At 40.5% G+C, this 17500-nt stretch overlaps 1 protein-coding gene across 1 annotated transcript in view; it reads right to left on the reverse strand.

The window, feature by feature from the left end:
* LOC123750629 (ecdysone-induced protein 74EF) overlaps positions 1–17500 on the reverse strand; it is a 26369-nt gene that overhangs the window by 8436 nt on the left and 433 nt on the right. The window contains exons 2-7 of the mRNA XM_045732728.2: positions 8162–8229; positions 6769–6922; positions 3934–4188; positions 1844–2014; positions 967–1318; positions 661–702 (exon numbers count right to left, since the gene is read on the reverse strand). Coding sequence (XP_045588684.2) covers positions 661–702; positions 967–1318; positions 1844–2014; positions 3934–4188; positions 6769–6840 — 892 coding nt within the window. The 5' untranslated portion in view covers positions 6841–6922; positions 8162–8229. The remainder of the gene's footprint in view (positions 1–660; positions 703–966; positions 1319–1843; positions 2015–3933; positions 4189–6768; positions 6923–8161; positions 8230–17500) is intronic.

Here is a 17500-nt window from a genome sequence, read left to right on the forward strand (position 1 = left end):
GGTATGGGGTGCATAATAAATGACCTAAACTAACTAAACTATCTCCATTCCCCAGAACAGCTTTTGTATATGGCTCCACTCACACTGCATGTTCACTTGCTCATTAATTGCAACTTCTCTACTTCTACATTATTCCTTATGCTAAATCCAATTCATTCATTCTTTGGTTTTTATCTATGCTCTTATTTGTGCATTTCTACCAATCATGTGAATATCATTAACATTTCTCACTTTTACAAGTACAGTACTGTACACTATGCTTAACATTCTCAGTCTTTTCACCCAGTTTTGTTTCTCAGTTCAAATAGCAACTGCTTCTCTTTTATCTTTGAGGAAGATTCTACACACGTTACTCCCTAACTCTGGGATGGGACACTTGTGAAGGAGAAGTCACAGATAGATGCATGTTTCTGTTTGTCCAATTCATTATTGTAATATTTCAATCAAATGGGAGATAATGCAGCATGACCTCTATATATATACAGTACTGTAATTTCTATCATTCAGTTATGTTATATCTTTGGAAAATAAAATATTGAAAGCAAATCATAGCTATCATTACAAATGAATGGTGGGAAGGTTCTAAGTGTATATTTTTGAAAGTTACTCTACCAATAATCACATGAAAATAAGGAAATAAGGAAAGAAAAAAATCCATACCCAAGTCCTCCCAAAAAGCCCAATGAGAGATCGGCCACACTTCTTGAAATAAGAAAACAGATCATGAATAACAAAAAGGGAAAAATACTGAAGCTATATATATACATATATGCCACATCATGTTAGTACACTACATTAAGGTGGTACATTATTAATCACTTATCTCATGCATAGAACTATTAAGTAAAATATGGACTAACTTAAAATATGACATTTAATGTAATTGAAAATGCAAAAAGGATCACATTAGGTGACCACACTCAACACACGAGTTAATTTATTTCTAATAAGCTTCAAATTACTCACCAGCTAACAATGGATTTGCAGCCGCGACAGAGTTTTCTCTCTTTATGTGTCGACTGTCTATTAATCCATTTGATATATTATTTTGCAAGGCATTCTGAAGAAGCGGCGTACTGGAACATCCGCCACCATTGGCCTCGGAGTCATTGAGCAAGCTGGCAAATGTTTGGCTGCCATTGTTGTGTTGTAGATTGTTACTGATGGAAGAGATGGGGGCACTGTTCATGAGCTGAGTGATGAGATGGTTGTGGTTGTGGTTGAGATTAGAGTGAGGAGACGACCGTAGGAGCGTGGTGAGGGTGCTGGTGCTAGACACAGTCTCCATGGCACTCGTGGACATTGGCTCCTCATCACTCTGAAGGTCAATAGGGGCTTGTTAATATGAAGCAATATTACAACATAACATTCAACGAACACATCTGTTCATAAAATAAAATAATAATGATAAATTTTAACTTTCCTACATATAATGCAGATACATTTATACTTTTAATGGCTAGGCTACTCATGTAAAGGATAATATCAAGAATTTGGGGGTATTATAAAGACACTGGAATGTATCACTGAATATAACTTGAAAATTCTAAAATCATAACCAACATTATAAGCAAATCTTGAGACTATTGTACAAGCCATGCAATCAGTACTATACCAATATGCATTGCAATATGTTCATCTTCACATACTTACATAATGCATTATTGCAAATAAAACTATATCTTAAAAAATTTTCAAATAAACTTAAATTTGATTCTTCTTTGTTTTTTGTATGTACTGTATTACTTTGAGGCTAATACGTTCACATTACAGTATACAGATTAATATATTAAAAAGCTCAAAGTCGTCACAGCACAAATATGAGTCATTGTTTTCCACTTACACTTCCCATAGTCTCCAGTTCCTGCTTTATTTGTATGAGGTGAAGATCAGAGGGTGTCTTGGCGGAGTCTGTGGGGGTGGCGGGGATGAAGTCATCTCTACCGAACCGAACTTCCCGGCATCTCATCCTCTCGCCTCCCATGGGGTTACCAGACAAAAATGACTCGTCAACCTTGCAACAAAAAGTAGATTCATGTTAAAATTATTGATCATTATGTTATAATTAATATATTATACAGTATTTAAAATGATCACTGTAAAATTGATTAATTATCAAACAGTTATATTTTTTTTTTTTTTTTTTGAGATATATACAAGAGTTGATACATTCTTGTACAGCCACTAGTACGCGTAGCGTTTCGGGCAGGTCCCTGGAATACGATCCCCTGCCGCGAAGAATCGTTTTTTCATCCAAGTACACATTTTACTGTTGCGTTAAACAGAGGCTACAGTTAAGGAATTGCGCCCAGTAAATCCTCCCCGGCCAGGATACGAACCCATGACATAGCGCTCGCGGAACGCCAGGCGAGTGTCTTACCACTACACCACGGAGACTATTTCTACATACAAGTATCTCTGTGTGTACAGTACTTGTATGAATGATTAAAACAGTTGTGGCCAAGAAGCTAAAGAACAATACCAGCAAACACTGGTGAGTACACACACAAACTATTACTATATTTGAATATTTGACAGTTGAGAGGCGGGACCAAAGAGCCAAAGCTCAACCCCTGCAAGTACAATTAGGTGAGTACGACTAGGTAAATACTCAGGGGGGCCTGGGGCTGAGTGGACAGCGTTCAGGACTCGTAATTCCTAGGGACTGGGGATCGATTCCCCGGCAATGGCGGAAACAAACGGCCAAAATTTCTTTCACTCTGATGCTCCTGTTACCTAGCAGCAAATAGGTACCTTTTGCTTCTACTTTTTACTTTGTATTTTTTTAACAGTTGACTGATTGACAGTTGAGAGGCGGGCCAAAAGAGCCAAAGTCAGCCCCCACAAGCACAACTAGATCTCTCCAAGCATTATGCATTATGCATCACCACACAGATGCATAATTGAAAGGACCCAGATTAGATTACCCGTGTCGGACAGAAACATTTGCGCATGTTTCCTTCCACATGATGCGTGTGTTAACCTAGCAGTAAATAAGTGCCCAGGATATATAGGGACGCACAGTTGGAGGGTATCCTTAGCAAGTTAACTTATTGGTCCTTGGGAGGACCTCAATTACCCTTAACAGCCTTCTTGTCCCCCCTACACTGGGAAACACTTTTTTTTTGTAACCTACTGTTGCTACTAACCCTTAATGGTTCACCCAACATATAATTTAAGGTGTTTTATATTGTTAACCAATGTAATTATCTCGATAACCTGTCCGAAACACTATGCGTGTTAGTGGCTTTACTGAAACTCATTGATGATGTGACGACTTATAATGAATTTTGTAATTAGCTCATCAAGACTGTAACTTGTTTAGCTAAATGAATTGTGGGGTTCAGTCCCTGAGCCTATTATGTGCCTCTGTAACCCTCTCCACTACCGCCCACAGGATGGGTATGGGTGCATAATAAATGAACTAAACTAAAACTAACTAGTGGCTTTACAAGAACGTAATAATACCAATGATGTGTACTCTCACAACCCAGTGTACCTTCTTGTATATAAATAAATAAGATGAAGAAGAGATAGTCAGCAACCAAAATGTTTGAGAATAACAATGTCTCTCACCAGCTTGCAATGGAAAAATGCATAATTAAAATCAACGTAAAATATTTCAGCTCTTGCTATAATAGAGAAGGAAAAATTTCAGTATTCAAAGTAATAATTTTCGTCTAACAAATGTTGTTGATACAGATAATACTTAATCTATAATGTATATCCAGATTTTTTATCATCGTACAATATTTAAAGAGATAATCTTTGTATTTATAGCCTGTTCACTGTTTTCTTCAATACATCACATGATTATATACATAAAATATCCCATCTATGTAATTCCACAAAAAAAGGAATGTAAAATAGACAGATGTGAATATTAACACAGAAGTTACATGGATGACACAAACGAACAATGCTAACTCTGACCTCTGCAAATATATTATCGAGCTCAAAATTTGGGTCCGATATGCTTGTGAAGATCTCATCTTCTTCTGTGATCTCGCCGACCAGGCCCTTGAGATCAGCCTGCGAGAGCTCAGCCAGGTCACCACACTCGGGTGCTGACGCAGGGTTGGACGACGCCAGGCCTCCGATGACCCCCATCCCCATGGGCGTCATCTGGTCGTTCATGTTTCCTCCTGGAGTGGCGCTGTTGCCTGTTGTACTTCCTCCTCCCGGGTCCTGCAACAGTGATCAACACATCCTGAGTAAAGGACATATATACAGCCGACTCAGTATCCACTCACTCACTCACTCACTCACTCACTCACTCACTCACTCACTCACTCACTCACTCACTCACTCACTCACTCACTCTGGAAACTATTCAGCCTTTACTGAAACTGATGATAGGTTAATGTATGTTAAATTATAATTTATCAATATTCTTTAATTATTCCAGTGTCTAAATTCCACATGAAGGCCTATTGTAGGGCTAGGTCACCTCTGGGGAAACTACAAACCTGTTGGCCTACTGTCCTTGTGCATATAAGTAATTAGTTTCTATATGCTTCATAAAAAAAATCCTCTCGTGGATGTCAACTAGTAAACTCACACTTAACATTGAAAAGATCCACTAATTTGGAAGCAAATTATCAAAACAAATTCACCTTCAGATAGACAATATCAACCATACTAGTGAAAATAAAGAAAAGTTACTTGGCCTATATATAATAGTACAAGAGTACAAGTACTTAGCCTAGTACAAGGGACTACTACTTCACTACTTACATACAACACATTGCTAAAAATAAAAAATTCTCTACAACTGTTGGTATACTCTCTAAAATCATACATATTATGTTCTCACCTCTACTCTTCTTGCAAATATACTTCGCGCTAATCTACCCCTATCTTACATGTTGGATCAGTGCATGGGGGTTCAATAACAACAAACTACCTCAAGCCCAACATCGCCCAGCAAAAATCTGCTAACTTAACTTTAACAAACTCTTTCTTCAAACAACACACACAGCCCATATATACTTAAATCACTAAACATGCTAAACATTCACTCACTCCACACATTTTCTTGTGTGGAATATGATTCCCGATTCCACACATTCTAATCCTGATTTGAATCTCTTCATTGAAAGAATTTTCTGTATGTAACTCATTTTCTATGTATGTACATAGTATGTATGTACACCTGAATAAACATTATTATTATTATTATTATTATTATTATTATTATTATTATTATTATTATTATTATTATTATTATCTGTAACAAAACCCATCAGCATCACACCAGAAAGTTATCTATTGATATTCCTAGAGCCAGATTAAACTTGTGCAAACACTCCGTGTAAATAAAAGGACATAGTGTATAGATCTCACGCTATAATTAATTATAAAAAAAAAAATCTCCAACCTGTACTCTATTCGAAAGTAAAACCAAATAGTACCTAATTTCATCCTCATAGTTTCCCATTTTGTGTTATCCACTCATCCAATTTTATACTTAAGACATGCAACTTCACCAGTATAATCTATTCTATCAACTCAAATTCTGTTACACTGTACCTATCATTACTTTTGATGCTTAGCTTAAGTAGCTGCCCGAAGAGCTATGCTTGTTAGTGGCTTTGTAAGCCACTAACAAGCTTAGTGGCTTACACTAACACTAACACTAACAACCCCAATATATCAAACCCCCAAACTCCTTGTATATCAATAATTCAATAAATATCTCTAATCATTGTGGTTATTAAAATTTTTGGACAATAAAGTAACATCTGAGCTCAAGTGGATTGATAAATTATAAATCACCTTCTATCCTGAGCCCAACCAGGTATCAACCAGCCCATTATGTGCCTTTGTAACCCTTTCCACTTCCGCCTACAGCATGGGTATGGGGCGCATAATAAATGAACTCAACTAACTTCGAATATATTGTTGTTGTTGTTCTTGTTGGTATGAATGGCAGCGACGGGACGTATGTGCCAATCTACCTATCTATCTATCTATCAACAATTATTATACAACAGTTGACTGCACGTGTAGCAAATATCTGTTATCGTTGATTAGAATAATTCGGAAAGTTTTTATCTATAAATTAAAAACAATTATTAACAATGTGAATGTTTCAATTGATTTACATTATATTTTCTCGCAGTTATAATAATAATAAATAACACCGAAGATTAAATAACATATATTATAAAAATACCAAAAAACTTTGTATACTATAAGCCACGATGTAGTTAAATTCCGTGAGTTCCCGCTAGCTAACAGAGAACGTATCTCTAAGTGTTTAAGAAAACACGATAACCTAAAGAGATACTAAACAAAACCTACCAATAGCCGTCTGTAAGGCAACAGAAAACGATCTTTCAATAGTTACCCATCTAAAAAGAGAAAACGGACTAAGAAAAAACCTTCAGAGAAAACGGATTTTTGTTAGTGCAATAGGGATAACAAAACTAACACTATTATAATGTAGTTTACCTGTTATAGTTTCCCACTAATCATAACCTCGATCATAACCGAAAATAGCTACTACATTTATAACCTAAGGTATGGAATATTCCTAGTTATATATTTTGTAGAAATGACTATACATAAATGTAAAAATTATCTCTAAAAATTATATGATCACAACCATTGTCAATGACAAGATCGAAATAGCTATATGATGTCAGCAACAGATATACAGTTTGTCAAACATGTCTCCCCTACGGATAATCAAAGATGTTACACATTGCCCACACACACACACACAAAAGGTGCAGATATACAGTAAGGCGACCAAACACTAACCAAACAAGAGAGGTCGACCATTTTGCCATCATTGTCGGGGCACCAGAGGAGATCGTCGTCGATAAAGGGCATGTTGGTGGGTGGTGTCCCTCCGTCCGGCGCCGGCGGAGTGGCCTCTCAGGCCTCCACAACCACCTCCGTACACCCAGTTAGTCTGCAACGAGGTCACACCTGGAGGTCACTCCCTGGCCCGGATACAACTGCCTGGGTCTTATATTTATCGTGGCAATTTCTACTATTATTGATTACCGGTTCACTATAGCCCGTGCTACATGGCCATTTCTTTCTGAGTAGCTAAATCTATAACAACAAAACATATTATTGAACAAATCCACAAGGGCCGTGACGAGGATTCGAACCTGCGTCCAGGAGCATCCCATGCAGACACTGCCGTAATCGACTGAGCTACGACAGGATAAAAAGAGTTGAAACCGAAGTTCTACTGAACTTAAATAGTATGTTAAAAACATACTATTATTGAGCTAAATATCAATTATTATTATCTTCATCATCATCAATATAATTTTAGCTTTTACTATTCAACATATTATTGAAGTTATTAAAACTACTATCAATAGTATAATTATCATTATAATTGTTATTAATTCCATTATTATTATTATTATTCTCGAGGTTATTAATAGTATAATACAGTACTGATACTATACAATATAAAACAATTTTTGATCAATATTTCAACTGTATTATCTAGGCTATTATTTTACAACGTATAATTTGACTTTAATTGAAAATTTCAAAAAATAAAATTGACAAAATTGTAATTTTATATTAATTTTTATAGTGTATTATCATGTCAATTATTGTGTGATGTATTATTTGGCTTTTAGTAACACAAATTAAATACATAAAAATTTTCTAATAAATATATATTTTTCTTTTTACAAAATCTCAAGGGCAGAATTTATTGCCATGGGTTGCTATGTATATATTATTTATATCATTTCAAACGTAATTTGTTCAATTATGAATTAATTACAAACTAAATGAAAACAAAACTAAGACAATTCTTAAATACTGAAGCCTAAACTAAACTGGCAAATACTGTGCTTAATTTATTTATTTATTAACAGCATTTACGTAGATTAATAATACACAAATTTTACTGACAAAAATAAAAATATAAGAGTTTTGTCATATTATGGTATAAAAGACAATACATTTTATTCTACTGTACAGAGATATTCTAAAATTATACCTTAAATGAATAAACAGATATATTATTCATAATATTTACACTCAACAATAAAAAAACAAATAAACTTCAATCTACAATCACCGTGAGCCTACTATAATGACTTGGATTAGAGAATTAATTTTTGTGTTTTTTGTAATGGTAAATCCTCCGCCCACCGCCGGGACCTTTGTGGCTTACCTGGAAAATGTGAGCGAGGTCGATACTGTATTGCCAGCATGCATACACTCGGCCCGCACGCCCTCACTCTGAAAAACACAAGACCTTGTTAATGCAAAGTTTATACAAGAAAACAGTAAATGCAAAGTTTATACAATAAAACGGCATGTTGTTGATTTTGGGTCCGTTAGCACACGTGGCGGATCTGTCCTGGCGTTCCAGTGTTGGGGGAAAGCGGGAAACCTTACTGCTAATGGACGCATGGCGCCGGAAAACTACTGTGCCTTGCAGCAGATAAATACTTTGTTGGATAGATGTTTCAACCCGTTCTCTTGAGTCGTTACGCAAAAAAAAACATGATGTATTATACGAGCGGGTCAACTGGAAAACTACCCAGAGACCTCAGAGAATAAGTTGTCACACGCATCCTGTGAACTAAGGGTAGTCAAACACAGCTGAAGCCTATCGGCAAAATTGTGATAGCTCCTCCAGAACTCAAGCCCAGTCAGGCAAAAACTCAACGTTTTCCAGTGACCGTCAGGAGAGAAAGAGCTAGACCCTGAGGGCACACCAAGAGCCCAGTGAGATCCGCCCACTTACAGCACCTCTCGGTGAAGTCGACACCGGACACCGTCTCTCTACCCGAAGGTACAACTGGAAAACGGCGTCGTTTCAATCTGGGCCGTTGAGGAGTTATTCGTATCGAGACCCAGTGGTCAAAATCATGTCACGTGTTCCGTTGGGCACCTTATCAGAACAAATGCCCAGGCGTCTGCTCGCTTTTAAGGTTGAACCAGGATCAAAAGTGTTTTACATAAAGTCACCAATAATGAAAACTGCACCAAAAATATATATTTAAATGCCAGATACGTGCTTAGCTAACCAAGATTCTAGAATTGTGCAGCCCAATTGTATATTTTTATTTGTGCATTCTTATTATTCTCTACTTTTCAAGAAGTAAAATGTGACAGAGACCTGCTTAATTGGTATATTTTAATCTTAATGGATGTGTACGTGTTTGCTCGAGTCAAACTGACAGGCATTGAAGCCTCTCTTTAGTCCCTTTGGCTTCCTTTAAATTTATTCTTATTTTTTTATACAATTTCAACCCAAAACCTGTGCCGCAGAAAATGACATTGAAAATAAATAGAAAGAAGGAAAGCTGTGCCACATCAGAGGGTATCAAAGATGGAGTGGCATCGGAGTCTGTTCTACAGAGACAACTTTGCCACATAGTCATATCAAATTAATCACAATTAAACAGTCATATAAAATAGTATCAAGTATGGCGTCAATAACTATTATTTAATGACAAATACACAATTAGTATAACAAAACGATACACCGTATAAAACAGCCAAACTAGTAGTGTCTACTCGATTACCCAATATATATACAGTTTTTCTTTCGTATTTCACAACTATTTACCCAGATTTTTCTACGTCTCAGATTTTTTCCCACGACATTTTTCTTATTAATATAATGTTAATTACATCTGGTATCAATTACATTTTGTATAAAATTATTGTAGTGTAAATATGTGGTATCAACGACATTAAATTCCTCACGGAGACCATATGCATGTGAGGCTATTGTCTGGTATTATAGATTATTCTGCTTAGTGTTTAGTGTTACTAGTTCTACTGTATTGCATTGATCGCAAAGTGTTTCCTAATATATGTTGTTGATTCATACAAATTTGTTGCTGGTCTGCAATTCAATGTTCTTGTCCATACCAAGAATCTTATCCAGCGTTCGCAAAACTTAATTAATAACGTCGAGCCCGAATCTGGTGTTGTCACGCCGCGCGGAAGCCTCATGTGATGTCACTGAATGCAACAACGAGGCTACCTATCCAGCTGCACATCCTAACACAGTCACATGCACAATGGCGACCCCGGTGTCCCTGACCTTGATGTGGGTGACCTGGTTTCTTGTCACGAGCTGCCAGTTAAAGAGATGCGGGAGGTCACTTTCATGGTTTCTGAAGTGTCTCTTAAGCTTATACAAAACCGGTATTATTCAGAGGCTGGGGGTTAGGTGATCCTGCTCTATTTGGCCAACACAGTCCCCCTCCCCTTACCCGCAGATACACACGACTGACAAGATTCCCATGAAAGTGTAATAGGTTAATAAATAAGTCATGTTCTTGAGGCACGGTAGAACATGGTTTATGAACATGATATAAGCAGTACACAGGAAACACTGGACTGTCAGAACTTTTCTGGCAAAGGGGTAATTAACATGACATGAATTAGAGGGAGAGAGATACTACAGAAACGAAAAAGATAAATATATTCAAAAGTAAATATCACCAGAACAATGCTCACACATTTTAACAATTCCACATCGCCGTCAGCCCGGAATTCAACTACATATTTACCGAAGAAAATACTCGGAGCGCAATCAAATCTAAAGCAAAATTTACCGGATTTTTTTTCGTGTCTAACATTTTCAGGTAAAGGTTGAGCTAACTGATTAGTGATCTGCAATACGATGCAACATTCAGATGAGAAAACAAACGGCCGTGATTTAAAATCCAGATGACGTGTTGAGCGAGATCACCCGCTCAGGTATGCTGTTTATGTTGTTGTATGTTGCTATGTTTCAGCCCATGTTGTATGTTGCTATGTTTCAGCCCATGTTGTATGTTGCTATGTTTCAGCCCATGTTGTATGTTGCTATGTTTCAGCCCATGTTGTATGTTGCTATGTTTCTGCTCATGTTGTATGTTGCTATGTTTCAGCCCATGTTGTATGTTGCTATGTTTCAGCCCATGTTGTATGTTGCTATGTTTCAGCCCATGTTGTATGTTGCTATGTTTCAGCCCATGTTGTATGTTGCTATGTTTCAGCCCATGTTGTATGTTGCTATGTTTCTGCTCATGTTGTTTTATTTTTTCTCATATTTGCGTTTATGCTTGGGTTGTGTTTACGTTGTTCTTGTCGTGTTTATGTTGTCATGTTTGTGTTCATGTTACGTTTGTTCTGTTGTTATGACAGTGTTCATGTTCTCATGGTTATATTACGTTTTTTGTTATTGTCTGTATTTATATGTCTATGTTTATGGTGCAATGTTTATGTATATTTTGTGTTTAGTCTGTATGTTGTATTGGTTCTGGATATGTTGTTTTATGTGTGTGCGCAACATTAGTAAACATGATAATCATATTCATGAGCAACATGGCTCCGAGCTAACCGTAGGAAACACTACCACATGCAACACAGTTCTAGCCAACATGGAGCAACTTATCAACACTGGACAACAGGAGGGTTAGGGGGAGACATGATCACTACCTACAAAATTCTCATAGGAATTGACAAGGTAGATAAAGATAAACAGTTTAGCACGGGTGGTACGCGAACAAGGGGACACGGGTGGAAACTGAGTACCCAAGAGCTACAGGGACGTTAGAAAGAACTTTTTTCAGTGTCAGAGTAGTTAACAGGTGGAATGCATTAGGAAGTGATGTGGTGGAGGCTGACTATACACAGTTTCAAATGTAGATATGATAGAGCCCAGTAGGCTCCGGAATCTGTACACCATTTGATTGACAGTTGAGAGGCGGGACTAGGCGAGTACACACACACACACACACACACACACACACACACACACACACACACACACACACACACACACACACACAGGACACAAACAAACATTACGTCAGTGGTTACAAAGTTTTTAACGACATCCTTCTTGATCACTCTGGTAGTTAGACTTAATTATCGCTAATTATTCTCACGCACGACTCTCCCTCGCTGACACTCTCCCTCGCTGACACTCTCCCTCGCTGACACTCTCCCTCGCTGACACACTCCCTCGCTGACACTCTCCCTCGCTGACACTCTCCCTCGCTGACACTCTCCCTCGCTGACACTCTCCCTCGCTGACACTCTCCCTCGCTGACACTCTCCATATACGGCTAGGCTTCCAACGGTTTCACTTTGGCACCAACGGTTTCTCTTTGGCACCAACGGTTTCACTTTGGCACCAACGGTTTCACTTTGGCACCAACGGTTTCACCCTGGCACCAACGGTTTCACTTTGGCACCAACGGTTTCACTTTGGCACCAACGGTTTCACTTTGACACCAACGGTTTCACTCTGGCACCAACGGTTTCACCCTGGCACCAACGGTTTCACCTTGGCACCAACGGTTTCACTTTGGCACCAACGGTTTCACTTTGGCACCAACGGTTTCAGTTTGGCACCAACGGGTTCACCCTGGCACCAACGGTTTCACTTTGGCACCAACGGTTTCACTTTGACACCAACGGTTTCACTCTGGCACCAACGGTTTCACCCTGGCACCAACGGTTTCACCTTGGCACCAACGGTTTCACTTTGGCACCAACGGTTTCACTTTGGCACCAACGGTTTCACTTTGGCACCAACGGTTTCACTTTGGCACCAACGGTTTCACTTTGGCACCAACGGTTTCACCCTGGCACCAACGGTTTCACCCTGGCACCAACGGTTTCACCCTGGCACCAACGGTTTCACTTTGGCACCAACGGTTTCACTTTGGCACCAACGGTTTCACTTTGATACCAACGGTCTCATTTTGACACCAACGGTCTCATTTTGACACCAACGGTCTCATTTTGACACCAACGGTTTCATTTTGACACCAACGGTTTCATTTTGACACCAACGGTTTCACTTTGACACCAACGGTTTCACTTTGGCACCAACGGTTTCACTTTGGCACCAACGGTTTCACTTTGGCACCAACGGTTTCACTTTGACACCAACGGTTTCACTTTGACACCAACGGTTTCACTTTGGCACCAACGGTTTCACTTTGGCACCAACGGTTTCACTTTGGCACCAACGGTTTCACCCTGGCACCAACGGTTTCACCCTGGCACCAACGGTTTCACTCTGGCACCAACGGTTTCACTTTGGCACCAACTGTTTCACTTTGACACCAACGGTTTCACTTTGACACCAACAGTTTCACTTTGGCACCAACGGTTTCACTTTGGCACCAACGGTTTCACTTTGACACCAACGGTTTCACTTTGACACCAACGGTTTCACTTTGACACCAACGGTTTCACTTTGACACCAACGGTTTCACTTTGACACCAACGGTTTCACTTTGACACCAACGGTTTCACTTTGACACCAACGGTTTCACTTTGACACCAACGGTTTCACTTTGACACCAACGGTTTCACTTTGACACCAACGGTTTCACTTTGACACCAACGGTTTCACTTTGACACCGACGGTTTCACTTTGGCACCAACGGTTTCACTTTGACACCAACGGTTTCACTTTGACACCAACGGTTTCACTTTGGCACCAACGGTTTCACTTTGGCACCAACGGTTTCACTTTGGCACCAACGGTTTCACCCTGGCACCAACGGTTTCACCCTGGCACCAACGGTTTCACTCTGGCACCAACGGTTTCACTTTGGCACCAACTGTTTCACTTTGACACCAACGGTTTCACTTTGACACCAACAGTTTCACTTTGGCACCAACGGTTTCACTTTGGCACCAACGGTTTCACTTTGATATCATCGGTTTCACTTTGACACCAACGGTTTCACTTTGACACCAACGGTTTCACTTTGACACCAACGGTTTCACTTTGACACCAACGGTTTCACTTTGACACCAACGGTTTCACTTTGACACCAACGGTTTCACTTTGACACCAACGGTTTCACTTTGACACCAACGGTTTCACTTTGACACCAACGGTTTCACTTTGACACCAACGGTTTCACTTTGACACCAACGGTTTCACTTTGACACCAACGGTTTCACTTTGACACCAACGGTTTCACTTTGACACCAACGGTTTCACTTTGACACCAACGGTTTCACTTTGACACCAACAGTTTCACTTTGACACCAACGGTTTCACTCTGACACCAACGGTTTCACTCTGGCACCAACGGTTTCACTCTGGCACCAACAGTCTCACTTTGGCACCAACGGTTTCACTTTGATATCAACGGTTTCACTTTGACACCAACGGTCTCATTTTGACACCAACGGTTTCATTTTGACACCAACGGTTTCATTTTGACACCAACGGTTTCACTTTGACACCAACGGTTTCACTTTGACACCAACGGTTTCACTTTGACACCAACGGTTTCACTTTGACACCAACAGTTTCACTTTGACACCAACGGTTTCACTCTGACACCAACGGTTTCACTCTGGCACCAACGGTTTCACTCTGGCACCAACAGTCTCACTTTGGCACCAACGGTTTCACTTTGATATCAACGGTTTCACTTTGACACCAACGGTCTCATTTTGACACCAACGGTTTCATTTTGACACCAACGGTTTCATTTTGACACCAACGGTCTCATTTTGACACCAACGGTTTCATTTTGACACCAACGGTTTCATTTTGACACCAACGGTTTCACTCTGGCACTAGCGGTTTCACTCTGACACCAACGGTTTCACTTTGACACCAACGGTTTCACTTTAGCACCAACGGTTTCACTTTGATATAACGGTTTCACTTTGACACTAACGGTTTCACTCTGACACCAACGGTTTCACTTTGGCACCAACGGTTTCACTTTGATATAACGGTTTCACTCTGACACCAACGGTTTCACTCTGGCACCAACGGTTTCACTCTGGCACCAACGGTTTCACTCTGGCACCAACGGTTTCACTCTGGCACCAACGGTTTCACTCTGGCACCAACGGTTTCACTCTGGCACCAACGGTTTCACTCTGGCACCAACGGTTTCACTCTGGCACCAACGGTTTCACTCTGGCACCAACGGTTTCACTCTGGCACCAACGGTTTCACTCTGGCACCAACAGTCTCACTTTGGCACCAACAGTTTCACTTTGATATCAACGGTTTCACTTTGACACCAACAGTTTCACTTTGACACCAACGGTTTCAATCTGACACCAACGGTTTCACTCTGACACAAATCCCAACGGTTTCACTCTGACACAAATCATATATAATTTCTGTCCAGAAACTACAACGTATAAAGACGAGGCTTCACCTTCGTGCTGAGGCGTCACGTTATCCGAGGATACACTTTAAGATATCATTTTTGGTTTTGTCTTAAACGTTGCATAAGAAAATCAAAATTATGCTACGAGCCTGCAACCTGTCTTAGCACTAAAAGCACCATAAAATTCGAAATTTGGTAATATTGAGGCTTGCCGGGCAACAACGGCTAGGCTAGGCTGCCTAGCCGTTGCTATGTGTAGCTGTGATATGTTGGTATGTTGGTATGTTTCATAAACTCCTTCGTTCTATGTCATATCCGGGGGTCTTTAGACTTGACCTGGAACATAGCCTGGCTGAAGCTGTCATTAGTTTCCCAACTCTCTGTTCTAGTTATGGTATCAACAGCTCTGTTAAACGCTATATGGCAATATTTTATATGGGAACAAGATGTAGAATTTAGTTTGGCATCAACGACATAAGTTTGGCTCTTTCTCCCTTACTCTCTTTCTCCCTTTCCCTCTTTCTCCCTCTCTCTCTCCCTCTCTCTCTCTCCCTCTCTCTCTCTCTCTCTCTCTCTCTCTCTCTCTCTCCCTCTCTCTCTCTCTCCCTCTCTCTCTCTCTCTCTCTCTCTCTCTCTCTCTCTCTCTCTCTCTCTCTCTCTCTCTCTCTCTCTCTCTCTCTCTCTCTCTCTCTCTCTCTCTCTCCCTCTCTCTCTCTCTCTCTCCCTCTCTCTCTCTCTCCCTCTCTCTCTCTCTCTCTCTCTCTCTCTCTCCCTCTCTCTCTCTCTCCCTCTCTCTCTCTCTCTCTCTCTCTCTCTCTCTCTCTCTCTCTCTCTCTCTCTCTCTCTCTCTCTCTCTCTCTCTCTCTCTCTCTTGACCTTCCTGACTCGCTCTGACAACCGGAAGAGGGAAGGCACGGTCCTCTTTAAGCGACTGAGTGGATAATCCAACTTCCTGGTACTATGGCGCTCGCACGAGGCACTGTTCCCTCACCTCTCATTACTGGGGACACGGCTGACCTTGGACTTACCCAACATTCAGGATATCAAGTCTGAAGGAGCAGGGATAGGTTCCGTGGTTCTATCAGCTTTATCCTGTTCCTTTCCTCCTCCTCCTGGATAGAAGCGCCCTTTAACTCTCCGTACCTCCGTAACAAGAAGAGTGCCCTCTATCCTTTAGGATAAGGGCACCCTCGGCTGATCTCTCCCATGGTATAATAAAGAACAGGTGTGTAGGATGAAGAATGTAATATTCTGAATTCTCATTCTTTATCGTATTTATTATGTCTTGGTCGTGGCCATGACAGCCTCCCGGAGAGTCACTCTCCTAGGTACACTACACCGAGGTGTAGTAATGGGGAAAAGGGGAAAATGGGGGTTAAGTCTGCAGTGTTTACTATGGCGTGTGAGGGCCAGGGAGGGCCAGGGTGGACCAGGGAGGGCCAGGGTGGACCAGGGAGGGCCAAGGGTGGGCCAGTGAGGGTCAGGGAGGGCCAGGGAGGGCCAGGGGTGGGCCAGGGAGGAAGGGGCAGGTGTCCAGGTCTCGGTTCGACCCCTCTCCTTTAATAATGCCGCCAACGACCCTCTCCTTGTCGCATGTGTTGCTCTCTCTCTCTCTCTCTCTCTCTCTCTCTCTCTCTCTCTCTCTCTCTCTCTCTCTCTCTCTCTCTCTCTCTCTCTCTCTCTCTCTCTCTCTCCTTCGTTGTGTCTTTATTCCCTGTTTGCAATAGAGCTAAGCACATATTCCTGTTTATACAACAAGTGTTTAGCTCGCTGCTTGTAGTACTGAAATCTCGATGTTTACGTCACATTGCCACCTAATAGGTCATGTTTGCAACATCAGGAACTTGCAATTTCTTGGTCACAATATTTATGGCTGACTGTTTTATATACAAAACACCCACATCCCCTACTTCACATCCTCTGTAGACTGTGGTTGTAACTAACACACGACCATTCTATGCCCGTAACTCAACCCATCCTCCAAATTGACAGTACGTTTTAATACTAAGTGTAATAAGTACATTTCCTGACTGGCATACATAGTGCATAATTGCACTTATGGGGGCTGTTACATTTACCTCCCCATTTTGGGAGGACGGGCTGCATATATACATGTTCCGTCCTCCATAAACATTCACTATGTAGTTAAGACACCTCATGTTCGCTGAACAACACAAGCAAATACCATTATATATATATATATATATATATATATATATATATATATATATATATATATATATCCGGAACTCTTCCTGTTTGGTAGGTTCTCCCCCCCCCCCCGTGCGTTATGTCACGATAGTTATGTGGGTCACACCCCACACCCCCCCCCCGCCCCCCTCTCCAGGTAAAGGCACCAACACAAACCTGTTTCTCATCGCCTCGGTCACACC

The sequence above is a fragment of the Procambarus clarkii genome, chromosome 20 (genome assembly GCF_040958095.1).
Source record: "Procambarus clarkii isolate CNS0578487 chromosome 20, FALCON_Pclarkii_2.0, whole genome shotgun sequence".
Classification (NCBI taxonomy): domain Eukaryota; kingdom Metazoa; phylum Arthropoda; class Malacostraca; order Decapoda; family Cambaridae; genus Procambarus; species Procambarus clarkii.